Raw genomic sequence first — 18322 nt, 5'->3', positions numbered from 1 at the left:
ACGTTAAGACTATTAATATTTTTTTTTTCATAAAAATGATTATATACAAAAATAATGATTCGTGTTGTGAACATTATTTGAATAATTCTTACCTTTGAACAATCCTTCAAAACTTTCTGTAAGCGCACGTATTTCGTTTCTGATAACTTCTTGTCCGATGGGACTGGTACTGGCGCAAACAACCTTTCCAGTATGTTGCAAATGTTCCACCAACAGTTCACCTTGAGCCTTCTTGTTTAATAAACTCTCGAGCGGCACTACTGCACTCTCGATCGCTAACTTATCACTGAGCGATCTCTGCTTCATAGATGGTATCTTCTCGCGAGCTCGGCTGAGCCAGCCAATGAGATCGTCGTGAGCTTCCTTGTAAAGGCGATGATCTTTATATTGTTCCTCTCGTTCGGCCAACAAAGATTTGATCTTTTCGAAAAGTTCGTCGAACTTGTTCAATATATCTTGCGCTTGCGAGGCAGCTAATCCTTGTTGACCGCTCGCGATCATCTCAGCGACTTTGCATTTCAGACTATCGACCTCGATATTTTCGCAACGAACCTTCTCTTCGAGCGTCTTAATTCGCTCCAGTTGATTCCTCTTCTCCGACATCGTTGTTTGAAATTGTGAAATCTCATCGAGCGACGTCTGCATGTACTCCACTGTTTTATTAACAGATTGTATTTGCTCCAGCAAACCGGCCCACTTGTTTATCGAATCGTCCAAGTTTGTTTTAGTCTCTAGCATCTTTGATGCCAAGGCACTCCACTGTTCCTGAAGTTTCGCTAAAGCGTCGTTAATCGTTTGATGGCCAGCCGGAGCTGTATTTGCTAGAACAGCCTGGGCTAATTCAACGATACTTTGAACTTTCGCAAAACCATCTTCTTTATATAATAGTAAATCTTGCACAATGTCCATCTTCTGCTCTAGATCTTTTTGCGAGGATGCACTTAAATCGGAGCAATACGCCAATTTATTTTTTATATCTTCTAACCACGTGGTGCATTCTGCCAATTGATTGTCGAAGTCTTGATGCGTGGCAACGTACTGATGCCAACGGTTATTGAGATCTTTAACTTTGCTGGAAATCTGTTGATATTTGATACTCAACTCGGACATATAGGAAGTACGAGATGTAATGTTCTTATGTAATTGTTGAGCACGCTCGACGACAGCGTCGATTTCCAACTCCTTGGCACGAACCTCGCCTTGAAGGGCGCGTAATTTCTCGAGTTGAGTCTTCTTTTCTGACAAAGTGGATTTGAGATCAACGGCGTGTAACTTTGTATCGGTGTCTCTCATCCACGTCAGGCATCGTTCTTTCAACGTTTCGAATTCGCTCCATTGCTGAAGCTTGTTCTCCAGCGCTTCAACGGTAGATTTAACGGCTGATATTAGGCCTTCCCATTCCTGCTGCGAGGAATCAATTTGCGAGCGGATGTTCACTTGCCCTGATTCCAGAGTGCCGGGTATCACTTTCTCACCCAAAAGCCGAATTTGTTGTACGCGCGCTTCGTCTTCCGGCAGAGAGTGCAACAGATTCTTCAGGCGATCCAGATTCGTGTGCAGGGACACTCTTTCCAATTCTACATCGCCCCACAGACTCACAGCATTGTGCGTGGCATCTAACCACTCATGCGTGTCTAAAACAGCTTTGCTATACTGCTGATGATCGCTCACTATACCTTCGTATCTTTCGACGAACTTCGTCGCGCGTTTCAGCAAGATATTGTATCTGTTCGTCAAATTGTTTAGCGTTTGATCGATCTTCTCGGTGCGATCAGGCAGATTATCCGCTTTATCCCGAAGATCCAGCAGATCTTGCTGATGCGTTTGAGCATCGTGTAGAATAGTACGGTAGATTTGTAACTGGGCGCGTTTCTCGTCCAAAGTAGTTTTCAGTTCGATCTCCGGTTTGAGTTGAGTCTCGGTATTCTTCAGCCAGCTCTCGAAAGCTTCGCTGCACTCGTCGAAACCGGACCATCGCGAAATCTTCGCTTGCAACTCACGTTCGGTCAAAGCGACACAGTCGAAGAGTTCCTCAAAGGCTTGCTGAAGATCTAGCAATTGCTGATGAATGATCTCTCGACCCTCCGTGCCAGTTGTCGGATATAATCGTTCCCCAGCCTCGACAGTGCTGTTTATCAAGAGAGTGGACGAGGACTGACGAGCCAAGAGTTCCTTTAAGGTTTCTACATTCAAGATCAGCTCCTGACGAGTACCACTAGCGTTCTCTTTAGTAGCTTGATAACGCGCTCTTGCACTTGCTAGCCATTCGGAGCATTGCTTATAACGATCTAAATAACTAGCGTGGTCCACAACTGCTTGTTCGCATTTCTTTACTAATTCCTGAAGCAGAATTATATAATGTTTAAGAATAAATCCTACCATTAACTATAATAATAAAATTATTTAAGAGATATCGTTATACAATTCCTACCTTGGCCGTCGCTTGAATCGATTGGAAACGTGAAGTGACTTGTTGAACGCTGACAGAAAATCTAGTCTCGCCACTGATCTGCATCAACTCCGATGAGTCATCACTCATTTTATCGAATTCGGCCTCGTTTTGTCGGAGGTTTACAATCAGTGACTGAAAAAAGTTATAATATATCTTCACTTTGACATATCCTAAATATTTGGAAACAAGGTTTATTAAAGAGCTGTTTCGCGTAATTTATATGCGAAAAAAAGGAAGTAGAGAATTCTCTCTTCCTGAGTGTGCGAGCAAAAGCCTGTGTGTTTAAGTAATGGTTAGACTATTATTACTTAAGTGTTAAACGCGAACAAGTATGCATTAAAAGAATTAAATTTAATGCTCCATCTTGGCGTATCGTTTGTTTATCTCGGTAATTTCGATACTAAAAAAAGCTCTTTATTCATGCAGCAAAAAACAGGTCTCATTGCGAATTTTTAAGCTGAAAGCACATTATTCACTGAATTTAAAAACAATAAGCCGCCAAAAATTTAACAAAAATTCTCTTTACCGATGCATGAATAAACGAGTAATTTTATAAGATATAGTAGTAAAATTTATATTTATTATGTGTAACTAAAATATTATTGTATGCGGATTTTTAATAATAACTTTAATAATAATTTTTTAATTAGATTCAATACTGATAAGAAATATTGGTTTTATTTAATAAAAATGACGGATGAGTCACTGTATTTTGTATTACTAAAGCACGTATCATTTAACGGTAATAAAATTGTAAGACGAAGTGTTGGCATCCTCCATCTGCTCTGACAAAAGCTATAAAAGCTGAAAGATTATAAGAAAAGAGCAATTGTGTCGAAGAGACTCCTCGTAAAGCCGTTGCAATCATCCACCTCTCTCGCAATTTTGTCTTTTTACAAAATAATACTTGCAGTTCACATATCACTCTCTTACTTGTTCGAGATGGTCACCAAGTGCAACCAGTTCTGTCACATCCGTGTTCCGTAAATCAGCAACCTTCTGTAGTTCCTAGGAAATTTTATTATATATAATCATTGTGCAAAAAAGACAATTACGCTCTACAGTTGGAGATAAAAATGAATCGTGGACGGGGTTTTCTCCTCTCTTTTTCGTTGACTCGAAAGTACTTGCATGATCTATTGTATTGGATGTGTATAAATAGAATATAATATTAACACTGCAAAATTTATATTTGTGTTATATTCTGTGTGTGTGAAAGATGTCAGTGCGTGTAATCGAAAAAAAAACAGCTAGATCTAATTGAAATTAAAAAACTGAACGTTTAAATGTGCACACCTCATATTATGTTACTATATCGGTGAGAAGAATTCTGTGATAAGGAGTAAACACAAAGCGGCCTTTATTTAATCAATATTTGTTAAACGGGACATTTATCAAATTTATATATATAAAGCCAAAAGAAAAATCGCATTTTCTTAACGCGACATTGTGATTATTTCAAACTTACTTGATATTTTTCAAGTTGCTCCTGTTTCTCCTCGAGTGTGTTCTTCAGGCAGTAATTTTTCAGTGACGTTTCGGCGTCAGTAAGCCAGGCGAGTAAACGTTCCAACGAATTTTCATATTCACTCCATTGTTGTATTCTTTCCTCGATGCAACGTACCACATCATTTACAGCCGTAGCGAATTTTTTATTTTCAAATCTAAAGAGATAAATCGTTCGACATTTATCTAGTTGGCAATTTTTAGTAATTTGTTTTATTTACAAATATTCTTACCTGAGATTGGCTAGATCTCTTTCCATAGATTCTTGCGAGCGAGGTGGTAAGGTATGCGCACTTTGCGCCACGTGTTCTCCAAGAACATTTAATTTTATCTCACCTTCGCTTTGACTATCTTGTATCTCTATAACTTTAGCTAATCTCGCCTGAAGAGCAGCTTTGTTTCCTGTGTAGTCACTGTAATTTGCTAAGCGTTCCCATTGGCGTTTCTGGTAATCTTGATAGGCTTTCTGAAGATCGTGGAATTGCTGGAAGATATCGAGCAACGTTTCCAAGTTGGATATTCCTTTCTGTGATGTATCCACTAGTTTTTCGTATCTTTTCGAAACCGAAACGACTTTTTCATGAACGTCCAATGGGACTTGGGTGACTTGAACCAGAGCGTTGGCTTTCTCGGAGATGCCTTCAATGATACGTTTGTGAGCCAAGATCTCTTGATGCAATGTCTGAAATAGAATGTTCCAGATAATGTAATTAACATCTGTTATATTGTCTTTTCTTTATATATTTTATTTTTTACAAAGTATTAAAAGCACGTATAGCAACCTTCAATTTGAGTAGTTTTGATTTTATTTCTTGTAAGGAAGACCACGTGATCGAGGAATCTTGCTTAACCGCACGTTCCATCGTGTCCAACCAAGTCAAAATTTGTTGTAGAGTCTCTTGATAACTGGACCATTGCAAAGATTGAGCATCTTGCTTCTTCTGTTGCTCGGCGATGCCTTCAGCTAAGCGATCCCACCTTTCGCGAGCATGTCGCAATTCGTGCCTAATTACTTCACGTCCTTGAGCGGAAGTGTCCGGAAGAATTTTCTCTCCGAGAGATGTTAGACTGGCTAAGCGATGTTCAGCTTGCTCCTTTTCGGCTAGCAAGACTTGCAAACGCGAATTCCTCGCTTCGAGATCTCCGCCGATCTCATCTTTTTTCAAGAGAGCCAAATTTTTTTCGAGAGGCGTAAGCCAAATATCGATAGCTTTCAATTTTTCTTCGTAAGCTCGATGATCATCTACGATGCTTTGGCAACGATTTATCACTTCTTTACTGAGCACATGCAGCAATTGATACCTAAACATTTAATTACATTTTGCGTGTGATTTTTACTTTTCTTATATCGTTATCTCATATCTTTAATAATTCAACATTTATGAGAAAATATTGACTGTCCAAAAATTTTTACACATAACTATGATAGAGATAAAGAGCTTTCTTGTTGGAAATAATTCAACATACCTGTTGCTGACTTGGGAAATCAGTGGCTTGATGCGTTCGATACCACTTGCGTGCAGTAAACTATGAGATTTGTCCACGAATTCGTCTATTTCCCGTTCTTGTCGCGCGATAACTTCGCGTTTATCTTTAAATGCGCGAAGTTGTTCTTCCTTATCTTTTAACGTAGGCTGAAGCTGTTGATCTCGGAATGCCGCTTCCATTGAACGAAACCATTTTGTATGGGCTTCCAATTGATCTTCGAAATTCTGCCATCTCTCCAAAGCTGTTTTTTGTCTTTCCTCCACGGACTCTATAAAGTGAAAAAGTTATTGCAATAAATAGAGATTAAATATGTACAATATGTTGGGTTATATAATTTTTAAATTATTACAACTTAGGATTTGCCATATATATTTACCAATATCGTTTAGGAATTGATGCAGATTATTTTCTAAAGTGACCACTTCCTTGTTGATAACTTCCCGACCTTTCGGCGCGGTGCTGTTAGCTACAGCTTCTCTAAATTCCTTTAATCTTGTCAAATGTTCCACTCCCTGTGCTTGACTTTCTTTTAATACCGCCAAGCTTGTTAATCTGCGAGATATTTCAGATCGCTCGCCCGTTATGTCGTTGCATTCCGCCAGCTTCTCGCGCTCTCCATTCAGCCAGTCTGAGAAGCATTTGCACTGAAGATTAAAACGATGGTGTTTCTCGCAACAATCTTCCAGATTCTCTAGCAAATCTCGTGACTTAACGACAATATTCTGGAATAGCTGTTTGATGGATTGTAAATAGACATTTAGGGAGGTATCCTTGGTTTGATCGACCAATTGTTGCGCTTTGTCGCAAACCGACTCGACCAATGTCTGATGCGACATAATCTCTTGGTGCATGATCTTGTGATTCTGCAATTGCGCGCGTTTCTCCTCCAGCGTAGATTTCAGTTCTGTGTGTTGATGCATCGCGCGCTCGACATCTCGCAGCCAAGCCGTTAATTGCTCTTGGGACAACGAGAATTCGGCAAACTGCATCAAACATTGATCCAATTTCTGCGTTGAACTCTGCAAATCCTCAGAAAATCCATCCCACAGACTGCGCAAGTTTCTCAGCTGTTGCCTGATTATTTCTCTACCTTCCGGCGAGGTGTGCACGTAAAGCTTCTCGCCGAGATCGATGACGGACTCGAAACGTGCGTTCTCGCGAGTCCGGACATCGCCGAGATCCCTGATGTGTTTCTGTCTGCTTTGTAGCACAGCCAGATCGCCAACAATCTCGCTGTACTTTTTTAATTCGTCTTGAATCTCGTTAATCCAATTGAGGAATTGATTGTATTTTTCATTGAACAAACTATGCTCCTTTACGTATTGCTCGTATCTCGTTACAGCCTCCTTCGCTTGATTCCTAATTGTTTGATATCTCGTAGCTTGACGGGACACTTTGCTGGCCAAATCGGATTCCGCTTCTACGCCTTGACTTTTCTCGACCGCGGCATTGAATTCCGCGCTCTTCGCCACGATAGTCTCTTCCAGGGACTTCAGTTTCTGCAAGTGCGCACGTTTCGTTTCCTCGGTACTCTTCAGGCTTTGATCTTTCACCTGCGTCTCGATCTGTTTGAGCCAAGATTCTAGACGCTCGACCACTTTCTCGAATTCGGACCACTGGTCAAACAAGTGATTCAACTTGTCTCTGTTTGCGACGCATCGCTGGAGGAAGTCTTCCCAAATTTTCTTCTGCTGCTCGAAGCCCCTTAGCAACGCCGGGTGACCGGCTATCGAGGTTTGCTCCAAAATGATGTTCAATTGCTGGTTGCAATCAGTGATGATCCTATCGCCTTCGGATTTCTGTTGCAACACGTTCTCGATTAGGACAATTTTAGACTTGGCCGTGTCTCGATCTATCGAGAGATCCTCACTGATAGACGCCGCCTCATTTACCACCGTATTAATCCAATCTCGCATCTTTTCAAATGTCTGAAGATAAGCCTCGTGATTAGCAACATGCTTTTCTGCTACACCGATTCTATCCTCCACGTCTTCCGACAGTTTTTCGTGCGCTTCAATCACACTGTTGAGCATTTCGCTGGCCTCGTCGTCCGGTGCCGATCCAAGCCTGTCTTGAAGTTGCTGCAGAATGTTTCGGTGAACTGCAACATCTTGCGCGATGGCTTTATACAAGTGCAAAGCGAGTTTCTTCTCCTGAAGCGACGGTAATAGATCCTGCTTATCGCCTAATTTCTTCCGTGCCTCAATTAACCATTGCTTTACCTGGGAATATTTATCTTCGAATGAAGATCGATGCATCATGTCGCTCTCGATCTTCTTGTAGATCACGTTTGCGCGATCGGCCAAGGCTTCTACGCGATTGCGCAAATTTCTTAACTCTCCTCTGATAAGTTCTCTATGATCTGGTGTTATCTTTGCGAAAAGCGTTTCACCCGCTTCCGCTGTTCGATTCAAGATCGCTTGTCCAGTCTCACGTTCCTCGCCAAACGCTTTCAATTCTTTCAGTCGAGACTGATAGAAGGTCATCGGTTTCGGGCCACTAATTTCATCGAAAGCTTTTAATTTCTGCTCCGCGTTTTGCAGCCATGATTCTAGCTCCTTCACATTGGCGGCGTATTGGTTCTTGATTTGTTTCAATTCTCTGAGCCTGTCTAGATGTTGAACCAAAAACTTGTGTACCGAGTGATAACGTGTATTTAAATGTCCTACATATTGAGCCACGCGGGACTCTGGGCTAACTTTGGTAATTTCCTCTCCGAGCGTAATTAGATCTTTCATCTCGCTTTCGTAATTCTTGACTTTTTCCTCGAACTGAATTATCTCAGCAATTTTCGCGTCGATTTCGTCCGGATTTTGAAGCATCGTGGCCTCTATTCTGATTTTATTTTCGTTCTCCTTAAGCCAAAAGATAACGTTTTCCGATGTGAGCTCGTATCGTTGCCACAAAGCGATATTTTGTTCTAGTACGGATTTGATCTTTCGATAATTGACCTTCAGGATTTCCAAATCGGCGGCGACTTTGTCGCGTTCGCTTTTGAGAGCGGAGATGGTCTCGCTACTTTCGACAGTGCTTAGAAGTTTTAACGAATTGTCCGTGTCAGTTTTTCGCATTTCGCAATCGGCGATACCGTCCTCTACGTCAACCAACGAGGCCATCTTCACTTCGAGATTATAACGATCGCTGCTCTGTTCGGGTTCGCACCAAGCTACTTTTTCTTTGTGAGTTGCGACCATGCGTTGCAATGCACCAAACTTTTCGTGATAGAGCTTTGTCAGAAAGGCCACCAACGTAGCGTTGACTTTATCGGCGTGACTAGCCACGCCGTCTCTGCGAAGTTGTAACGCCTGTAACTCCTTCGGTAAACTGGACTTCGATATAGTTGGATACTCTGATGTCATATCTGTCAATTTTTCATCAATCTTTGAAAGCTCATAATCGCACTTTTCCAGCTCAGCCTTCAATTCCTGACATTTATTAATTCTATGCAGAATTTTTGTATTCTCGCCGGTTAGATCGTCGCATTTTATTATCTCCTCACGAATCTTTGATATCGCGTCACTGCATCTTTTCAGGTCCAGTTTGATTTCTTTCTCCTTCTCATTGAAAGTTGACGTGAGCGACGCGAGTTTATCCGCAGCCTCTTTAACGAGTTTAAACTGATCGTCCAATAAATCGTTGAGGGATTTCAAAGTCGAAATATCCATGTCGTCGTTTAACTTGATAAGTTGTTCGGTTTTTGTGGCGATACTTTGACGAAGTTGTTGATACGCTGGTAATTCCTCGCGATATCTGGCTAATCGCGCTTGTCCGTTCTCAGCATCGAGTAAACATTCGCAAGCTATAGTAAGCGCCTCGTTTGTGTCACCGAGCCATCTTATAAGTTCGTGTTTTGCCTCTTCGATCTGCTTCCAAATAATGACTTGCGTTTCGTACGCCTGAGTTCGATCGATCACCTTGCCGTTAATCTCGTAATATTTCTTTCGCATATTAGACAGATCCGTTTCGATCAGATTGGTCTTAAAGTTTGGCATTAATGATGTCTCTTTTGCCAGTTGTTGCATCTTGACATCCATTTTCTCCAGAAATTGTTTACCCTTCTTCAAAATCTCCGAAGCTCTTTTGTGTTTTTCCAGAGCCATATTCGCTTGAGTTACGTCGGCCGATACGTCTTTGACCGACTGACAAAGATTTTTTGCTTCATCGATGAATTTATTTAATTTTTCCTTGGCTTCCTGATATTGTTTCCAGTCGGCGCTCATTTCAGCGTACTTCTTTCTTTGCTCATATAAGAGTTCATTCACCTTTTCCCAGTTTCCATCCACCGAAGAAATCACTACCTGAATATTAGTTATAGCCCGTTGGTCTTCCTTCATCAAGTTGTCACCTTCTTGATGAAGGATTTCCTTTTCCGGTTCTCGTCTCTGATGATCCTCGATAAGGTCATCAATCTTTTCGATTGCTGGAGCAAGTTTTTCGCAAGTGTCAACAGTGTACGTGATGTTTTGCAAGCTCGTTTGAGTGTTGACGATTTCCTCCGTGATCTTTTGCTGCAATTTTTTAAAGTTGTCCCATTTAGCACCGAGATTCTCCAACTTGTCTCGCTTGGCAGATAATTCCGTTTTCAACACTGCGGCTTTGGATTCAAGATCGTTTAGCAAGGAAGTCGCGGTAACTGGTTTTTCTTGTTTGTCGCGAACATGTATTCCCAGAGTACTATCCATTAGTGGAACATATTCCTTCCAAGTGTTGATTTTTGTATATATTGTTTGAAGTTCCGAAGAAAGTCTATCGAGATCAGCGATAGTTGGTTTTCTGGCTTCAGATTCGTACTTGCAATGATTCAATTGCGCATTGGCATCGTTGTGCCAGCTTAAAAGTTCGATCCACTTCTCCAAGCCTTTCTTCTTCTCTCTTAAATCATCCTCAAGTGCCTTGTATTTCTTCGCCAAAGACGTGTACGTCTCGTCCAATGTGGCAGCTTCTAACATCGAACCTCGCGATGATAATTGTTTTACTTCGTCATAGATAGCCGCGAACGCCGGTTGTTTCTCCGAATGTTCCTGAAGATAAGCGTGCATTGTTTGCAAATTGGTGTCGACATTATCCACGTTTACGTCTCCTATCTCGTTGATATTAGACCTCAGTCTCATCATCCAATTCTCAAAGTCGGTAATCTTTATTTGGAATTCCTGTCGCGCTAACAACGAATCAGAAACACGATTAATATAATGGCGAACGGTGTCCGCAAGTTTGCTCACTCTGGTTTTCATTTCGGCAACACGGCCCTTTAACGCGGAGGCGCCATCCAATGACAAACCATGGCTGATATGATCGGAAATTTGAGTCAGCGATATCAATTGGGCCTGATGATCGGATATGCTCTTGTTAAATTCCTTCAATTGTGCCAATTCCTTTTCCAATTTGGCCGCCTCGGGTGTTTGAACGTTGGGTTCTTTGAGAGCTTCCCTTTCACTATTCTGCAACCACTCATTGAATTCCTTCGCTTCCGATTCAAAGGTATTCCACGATAAGACTAATTTATCCAGCTTGGTCGTTGTTTGAACCGCCACGTCATGAACTGCGTTCCATCGCGTATATACAGCATCGACTTCGTCAGGTGCCACTGTCCTTCCAGTTATCTGCTGACTAATTGTTGTCAAATTCTGAACTTTCGGAAGATGCTGCTGACATTGAACTTCAAAGGCTTTGGCCGATTCTAACATCTGCTTGGCTTGGCTCAAAGTGCTGGGCTTGCTGCCCATTGTAGCTGCCTTAGATTCCGCTTGCTCGATCCAAGGTTTTACCTTTTGAATGCCTTCCTCGTACATTTTCCATGTGGCAAGATTTTGCGTAGCTAATTCACGTTGCGTTACTATGCTTTTGTTCAACCTTTCGACCGCATTATGAAGATTTTCAATATCGCTGCGGAGTTGTTTCGCCGGTGTGTCATCACTGTCTTCTGTACAGACGTAAAAAAATATATTTTTCACATTAGAATATGTGTTTATTTTTAACTTAGATATTAATGTTTAATTATATTTAATCAAATTTCATTTAAATCTTTTCAATTTATATTACATTTAACTCGTATTTTACTTTCTTTTTACTAATAGTTCATTATTTTAAATAAGTTTTAATAAAAAAAAATAATATGAAAGAAAAAAAGTTGTACACTTACCTTTCACGAGTTTCCGGGATTCGTCTTCCAGTGCATTTAGAATTAATACTTTTTCTTTTACTTCTTTCTGCAGATTTTCCGTTTTACGAACTTTTTCCTCAGGCGAGGCTGCGGAATCTTCGATATCCGTGATTGATTGAGGCGCTGCTTGTTGAATCCAAGATCGAAGTTCACCGAGTTTTGATTGAAATTTATTCCATCGAGTACTATGTTCCTGAAGATAAACAACTTTCTCACGCACGATCTTCAACGTGTGTTCTACTTTTTGTTCGGTTTCCGTCACTTCCATTTTCAGGACTTCTCTTTTACTCAGCGGTGTAATCGTTTCGGAAAGATTAGCATACGTTTCGCGTAATTTTCTCATCATTTCCTCGGCTGATTTTCTTAGATTCGCGTTGAATTCTTGTTTCTTTTGTAGATCGGAATTCACTTGAGCGGCATCGTAATAAGATGCCAATTCAATTTGACGCAACTCTTGTTCAGCTTGCTTGATCAATCTAGAAATCTCTTCCTTTTGTTCTTGATAAGTACTCCAGAGTTTCTGTGAATCCTTCAGAGATTTTAGTGTCTCCATACTTTGACCGTACGTATCGTTCCAGTTGGCTTCCAATTGCTGAACTTCGGAAGAAACGAAGGATGGAGCGTGTTGATCTTTCAAGAGGTCTTTGCCGCGTTGCAACATGCTGACAATAGTTGCTCGTTGTTGCTCTAGTTGATTAAGACGGGATTCTTGATGAGCCACTGCACTTTGTAATTTTTCAGGAACTTCAGGAGCGACCTCAACTTTTGATTGTTCACGAACCTTGCGCAACAAGGTGCACACTTCGCGTACTTCTTTGCGATAGGTGTAACTCTTCGAGTAGATGTCCGTCTTTGTCATTGTAATCTCGATCGTTGGTATTAGATTCTTGTATCGAGTTATCAATTGCTCCAAATTCTGCTGCGCTGTGAGTGCTTCGCGATCCGAACGATTCAATGTGAGATTGTCGAGAGTTTGTACCAGCCACTTCATTTCTTCACGCTTGCTGTCAGCTTCGTGGCAAATTTTCTGTAAACAATCGATAGCATTTTGCCATATTTGTTACACCTAACTTAAGCAATATATTAGCCATCAGATGAATGAGATGATGAAGGATGATAAAAAAGGTACTTTATTTTATTTCTCAAAATAAGATTTTGGAATGATTATTGAATAATAATTTTGAAATTACATCAAAAATCAATATTTACTAAAAATTTTAATTGAAGAACAATCCTCATTAAATTCTCTTCCGCATAGCAATCCTACAAGGTATAAGGAAATACACAGGTGCGCGTATATTTACCGTCAAAGTCTGGAGCTATCCGGAGGGAACGCAAAACAGGCGAAGCAAAGTATTTAAATATTCCAATGATGTGATAGAGAAATTTTATATGGAACTGACCAATACTTACTTGGAATATAGTCTTTTCCTTCTCAAACTCTTCTAGAGTGTTGACCTCATGTAAAATGGTTCTCAGAGTACCGTCAACGTGATCCATCCAGTGTACCATCTCATCGAATCTATAATCAATTACACATTATGTTTGAAGGAAAGAAATTAGCATCAATCTGCTGTCTCAATCAGACTAAAGTTGATCGAATGCTCACTTTTGTCTGTAAGCTGCCCATTGTTGTGGAACTTCGCGCAATTGTTCTCTCAAATTCTCCACTTTCTGCGCGGTTTCTTCCCACAATCGTTCAGCGTTTTGTACAGCATCGGTCAGACTGGTGTCCTTCGGCTTGAGCTTATTGTAAGCGTCACTGATCTTCTTCAGAGTCTGTAGACAACGCTCGACCTCGAGGACGGTGCCGCGATTCACGAAGAATTCCCTGTTGCGCTGCTGGATGCCGTCGACATCGTCGTTGTTGATGAGCGCTTGCTGTTCGGAATTAATCTCCATTTCGATTTCTTTGAGGTATTGAAGAAAGCTGGCCTCGTCCAGACGAAACTCGAGCCTCATTAGGTGAAGCGGAGCGAAGGTGAGAACTTCCCTCCAGCGTTTCTGAAGAGCTTCCACTGTGTTTGCGATGGGAAGTTGCTGATCCACCGGTAAAACGTTCCGTAGATCTTGGCCGGCCTTCACGAGATCTTGTATCCATTTTTCGTTGACTTTGCCGAAGAAGTTTTTGTGATACTCGACAGACTGTCGATTGTCGATGTGCTTTTCATTGATCATTGTCTCCGCGACTGAGAGCCATTCCGAGATCTGTCGCTCGCATTCTTTAAATTTAGTCCAGCGTCGCACGGATTCTTGCAAACGTTGTTCCCACATCTGCGCCGCTTGAGAGACCTTGACAAATCGATCATTGAGGCTTCTTAGCGTTGCCCCACCTTCGGCTGTCTCCACATTGGCGTGGCTATCCACGGCCTTGACGATACTAGCGAACACTTTGTTCTTAGATTCCAACATAGATTTGTAATAGAGAGTCCTCGAGAAGAAGGCTTTGTGGCGATCTAATTGAGCCAGAGCAGCGTCCCTACCACCCGCAAGATTAATATTGGCTAAAAAGCTCTCGGCTTCGTCCAGCCACGCGGAGATCTCCTTCTGTCCTGCTTCTAGGGATTCTTGCTGTACCAATAATTGATGATACAAATGGAGTTGCATAGGTATCAAGGCACGCACTTTAACAAGCGCTTCTTTCTCCTTCTTCAAAGTGTTCATCATCTTGTCGACTTCGTCGCGGGACAGATCCTGAATAAGAGTTTGGAACTTTTTACTGATATTTTTGAAGAGATCTTCAATGCCTTCGACTTCGTTGTGAAGAGTTTGCAATTTCTCTCCGTAAGCTTTGATCCGTTCCGTGGAGGTCAGTCCGGTGGTCGATAAGGCAATCTCGGCGTTTCTTAACCAATTCTGCAGAGTCTCTACTCCCGCTTTATAGTCCTTTCTCGTTCGAATGAGATCGCCCGCGTGCATGTACTGTTTCGCCTCTTGGAAGAGCTGTTCCCATCTCGCTGTTAGATTTGCGTAACGCTCCTTCAGGCGAAATGCAACCGATTCGTCAGACGTGGCGATCAGGAAGCTTACGGTGTCCGACAATTGCTGATGCTTATCCTTCCATACGCTAATATCTTGAAAGAATTCCATTTTCTCTTCCTCTGGGAGTTTCAGAGCGGGTTCAGCGCGAAGTAACCATGCCTCGAATTCATCCGAGACGATGGTCCAGCGACGCCAATATGCCACAACTTCCTCAAGCATACTCTGGACACAGCGTAGATCCATCGATACATTTTTCCATTTTTCGGCAGTGTCACGCATAAAACGATCAATGTTAAGACTCTCTTCTCGATCTAAAAAAAAAACCCAAATTTATGACATGCAGCGATGAAAAAAACCTATTATTTATTTAGAAAGTTCCATTTTAATATATAAAATAAATTAATTATATTTCAATTAAAGCAATTCCTATTTATTCGAATAATTATTCTTTAATGTAAATATTTTATTATTTATTATTATTGTAAACATTTATATAATTAATATAAATTGGATATTGGCAATCATAATTAAATAAATATCGATTAATTAAGATATTTTTATTTACCAATGTCACCGTCACATTTGTACTCCTCCGCAACTTGCTGCATGTCCAAGTATGCCTTTTGAAATTCCTGGAATATCCTATTTCTGGAGACAAAATTGCGATACTGCTCCAACATCTGATGCACTTTCTCTTCCGTGCCATATTTAACGTTCCAGCCTTTTAGTTTGGTCTCGACGAGATACAGGAAAGCTATAAGGCAGCATTTGTGCTCTAGGAACTTTAATTTCACTCTTCTCTTAGCAGCACGACTGGGCAAACTATCGAAGCGCATCGACATATTCTGTAATTGTTCAGGCCGGACTTGTTTGGCCAACGGCGAGTTCTTGACACGTTGGAATTTTTCCGTCATCGCTGGTAAATCGAGAAAGAATTTCTTATGGTCCTCCAACTTGCTCGAAATTATATTTGCTGTACTCTCTGTCATCTCCTGCGGTATATTATTATCTGAATGTAAAAGAGCTTCGGCTTTTGCCAACCATTTACCAACTTCTCCTAATTCTCCCGGTAACGCCGAATCCAACAACCAAAGCCAATGCAGCATCTAAAGAAAAATAACATTTTAGAAAAAAATTTCTACGCAAACAACGCAATATTCTATTTGTTCATTTAAAGAAACTACAGATAAACCTACAAAGAGTTCCATTTGCTGCCACAACATCTGTATGTGTCTCCAAGAATCTCGTGTGATACTTATCATACTAGGTGTATCGACCAAACTTTGCATTTTTTTATATATAATTGATTTCTCATCAGTCTCTGCTCTAAATAGCATATATTCCTGAAAGAAAAATTATAAAAAATGTTAAATTTTTACTTTATTTATACTTTTTCTCTTTACAGCTTCAAATATTCACAAAATCCTTGAAACATTATTAAAACATAAAAAAATAAGAACTTATGTATATAAAACGGTATAATTAAAATTATTTTTTTATGAATCTTTTAATTTTAATAACTTTTTTTTTATAAAATTATGTAAATGACTTTATTAAGAGATTAAAATTAAAATTTATGATAGAAATCTTATTGTGAAAATACCGGATAACTTTGTGGATAGGCGTTGGTTCTGTCAAGTTGTTCGAGATGCCTGACTCTTTCATTTAACCAATTAAGAAGACCGTCGTATTCTTCTTGTACAGCCGCAAAGGAATCAGGGGCTGTGTTTCCCGGTTCCGGATATTTATGCAAAAATTGGGCAACATATGTCATGATTGATTTTTCATCAGGCTGTGGCACATCCACGTCCTCTGGATCCAACAATCGGGCAATTCCTAATTCAATTTCGGCAACCTGGAAGGCTGTTTCCAGCCGAGCTCTGTTCGACGCTTCTCTCATAGCTGCTATATTTACCAAGTTGGCCTTTATGGCATCGATGATAGCTAAGAAGGCATTTCCATCTCTCCAACTCTCACCAAAATCTCGAACTTGAATACCAACATCCCTAAGAAATTAATTCCGTCGTTAAACGTTTAACGTTTTCTTATAGAGAACGACTCCACGTAATTGTATCTATTATATAAATTGCGGTCAAGTACTAACTTGGGCAAGGCATTGGTGACCCATTGAAGCAAGGTTTTCCGTGCACTTTGTTTCCATTTTTCACTACTGATGCGTTTCCTTTCGCTCGCCGCCGAGCCTTGAGTGCCGAGACTTTCGAGGCTGCTCTGACTGCCCCAAGTTTGTTCAAGATACTCGAGGGCTCTCGTGTTCTCTTCGATCTAAAAAAAAATGCCAAGGGCTAGTACCTATGTTTCTTCTTCTTTCCGAGAAGATAATCTAGCGTGCGTACTAATGGAATGCGCAATATCATGCAAGTGCAGTCCGTCTTGTTTTCTTAGAACGATCAAAATTATTTATCGTGCAGTCACGATAAATGTTATTTGTTGTTTGTTTTTTTTTTTTTTTTTCACTACTCACCCGCTTGCTATCCTTTGATCGTAGCTTGTTCATTGGAATAGATACGGTTAGCAGAATGATACAGTTTACTTTACTCGTGACGAGGATTAATTTATTCGAGCATTTATCTGACTTGTAGAAAAAGATACTTAATCTCTGTCGTAATCAATATATTTTGAAATTTGCTTTAACAATACTATAAATTTTAATTCTTAATTTCAGAGAATTAACATTTAATTGTTACTATGATATACTGAATGATGAGATCTATTATTGTACGATTTGAGTAAGAAAATTGGAAAATATAAATTAATCCTTGTTATAGCATATATATAAAAATATGGTGCTGCATATCCGTCAAAGTAATTTGATACGTGATACGAGCGCTATATTTAAGCAGCTACCGCATACTAAATATAATGGTGCTCTTTTACATAGGCATTACGTATAAATAAAATATCTGAATATTACGATAAATACCTGGAAATATAAGATGATGGTCCATATTAGGCCCAGTACTACCGGCGGTCTTCCGTCGACCAAATCAGATGAATTTATATTCACTAATTTGATCTGTAAGAATATTAAATTAAAAATTGAATTCCTTAATTTGTTAATAAACAAATAGTGGATATTTACTTTCTTGCTCTGTAAAAATTGTAATGCGGTATTAGCATTACTCAGGAAATGCGGTCTCTTTAGATTACGGCCTCTCTCCACGGGCTGAAAGATCAAGCGTCCAATTATTTTAAATAATTGGATTTAACATCTTAATTGTTTCATAAATGCCAGTGCAAAATTTCATTACCAGTTTCTCTCCCGAAAGAACTTCGAGTAATGCAAGAAGACGTGTGCCGTCTTTTAGATCCTCAATTAAGTCTTCGATTCGAAGCGGTGGAACTCTCTATAAAAAATATTTATAACATTTTCTTAATGAATAAAAAATTGTTTAATATCTCTATCCGTGAAACATATGAAAAGCAAAATATAATGTAAATATTGCAAATCGCGTATATCACTAATGGTATCGCGTATTCACAAATTTTCTGAAATTTAATATTATATTTAATATATTATATACATATGTAAAGATATTTATAAATTAACATTTATTATATTTATATTTATTTTTAATATTTTAACTATTAACATTTAATACTTATAATGAGTATAATAATACTTTCAATTGTTAATTACAGTTTGCTTCACAAAAGTTTCAGCGACAACAAGTTAAATTTTCGATTTTATTTATCTTTAGCGCATTGTAAAATGG

The 18322-nt window shown here is 39.8% G+C and overlaps 1 protein-coding gene across 11 annotated transcripts in view; it reads right to left on the bottom strand.

Moving 5' to 3' along the window:
- Msp300 (Muscle-specific protein 300 kDa) overlaps positions 1-18322 on the bottom strand; it is an 89144-nt gene that overhangs the window by 61023 nt on the left and 9799 nt on the right. For 6 of the 11 annotated variants that reach the window (XM_089085126.1, XM_089085132.1, XM_089085136.1 and 3 more), the window contains exons 3-22: positions 17858-17953; positions 17689-17772; positions 17530-17622; positions 17071-17094; positions 16693-16871; positions 16192-16594; positions 15785-15931; positions 15154-15694; positions 13216-14899; positions 13020-13128; positions 12911-12925; positions 11586-12633; positions 5823-11366; positions 5426-5714; positions 4741-5260; positions 4192-4640; positions 3921-4116; positions 3386-3460; positions 2432-2584; positions 93-2340 (exon numbers count right to left, since the gene is read on the bottom strand). In XM_089085126.1, the coding sequence (XP_088941252.1) occupies positions 93-2340; positions 2432-2584; positions 3386-3460; positions 3921-4116; positions 4192-4640; positions 4741-5260; positions 5426-5714; positions 5823-11366; positions 11586-12633; positions 12911-12925; positions 13020-13128; positions 13216-14899; positions 15154-15694; positions 15785-15931; positions 16192-16594; positions 16693-16871; positions 17071-17094; positions 17530-17622; positions 17689-17772; positions 17858-17953 (13897 nt within the window). The remainder of the gene's footprint in view (positions 1-92; positions 2341-2431; positions 2585-3385; positions 3461-3920; positions 4117-4191; positions 4641-4740; positions 5261-5425; positions 5715-5822; positions 11367-11585; positions 12634-12910; positions 12926-13019; positions 13129-13215; positions 14900-15153; positions 15695-15784; positions 15932-16191; positions 16595-16692; positions 16872-17070; positions 17095-17529; positions 17623-17688; positions 17773-17857; positions 17954-18322) is intronic. The other 5 variants (XM_089085129.1, XM_089085131.1, XM_089085133.1 and 2 more) reach the window with 4 other exon arrangements.

This window comes from Pogonomyrmex barbatus, unplaced genomic scaffold (assembly GCF_055798465.1).
Source record: "Pogonomyrmex barbatus isolate J1 unplaced genomic scaffold, ASM5579846v1 scaffold1, whole genome shotgun sequence".
Lineage (NCBI taxonomy): Eukaryota > Metazoa > Arthropoda > Insecta > Hymenoptera > Formicidae > Pogonomyrmex > Pogonomyrmex barbatus.
Note: the sequence above shows the minus strand (reverse complement) of the source record. Positions and strands in the feature narration are given on the sequence as shown.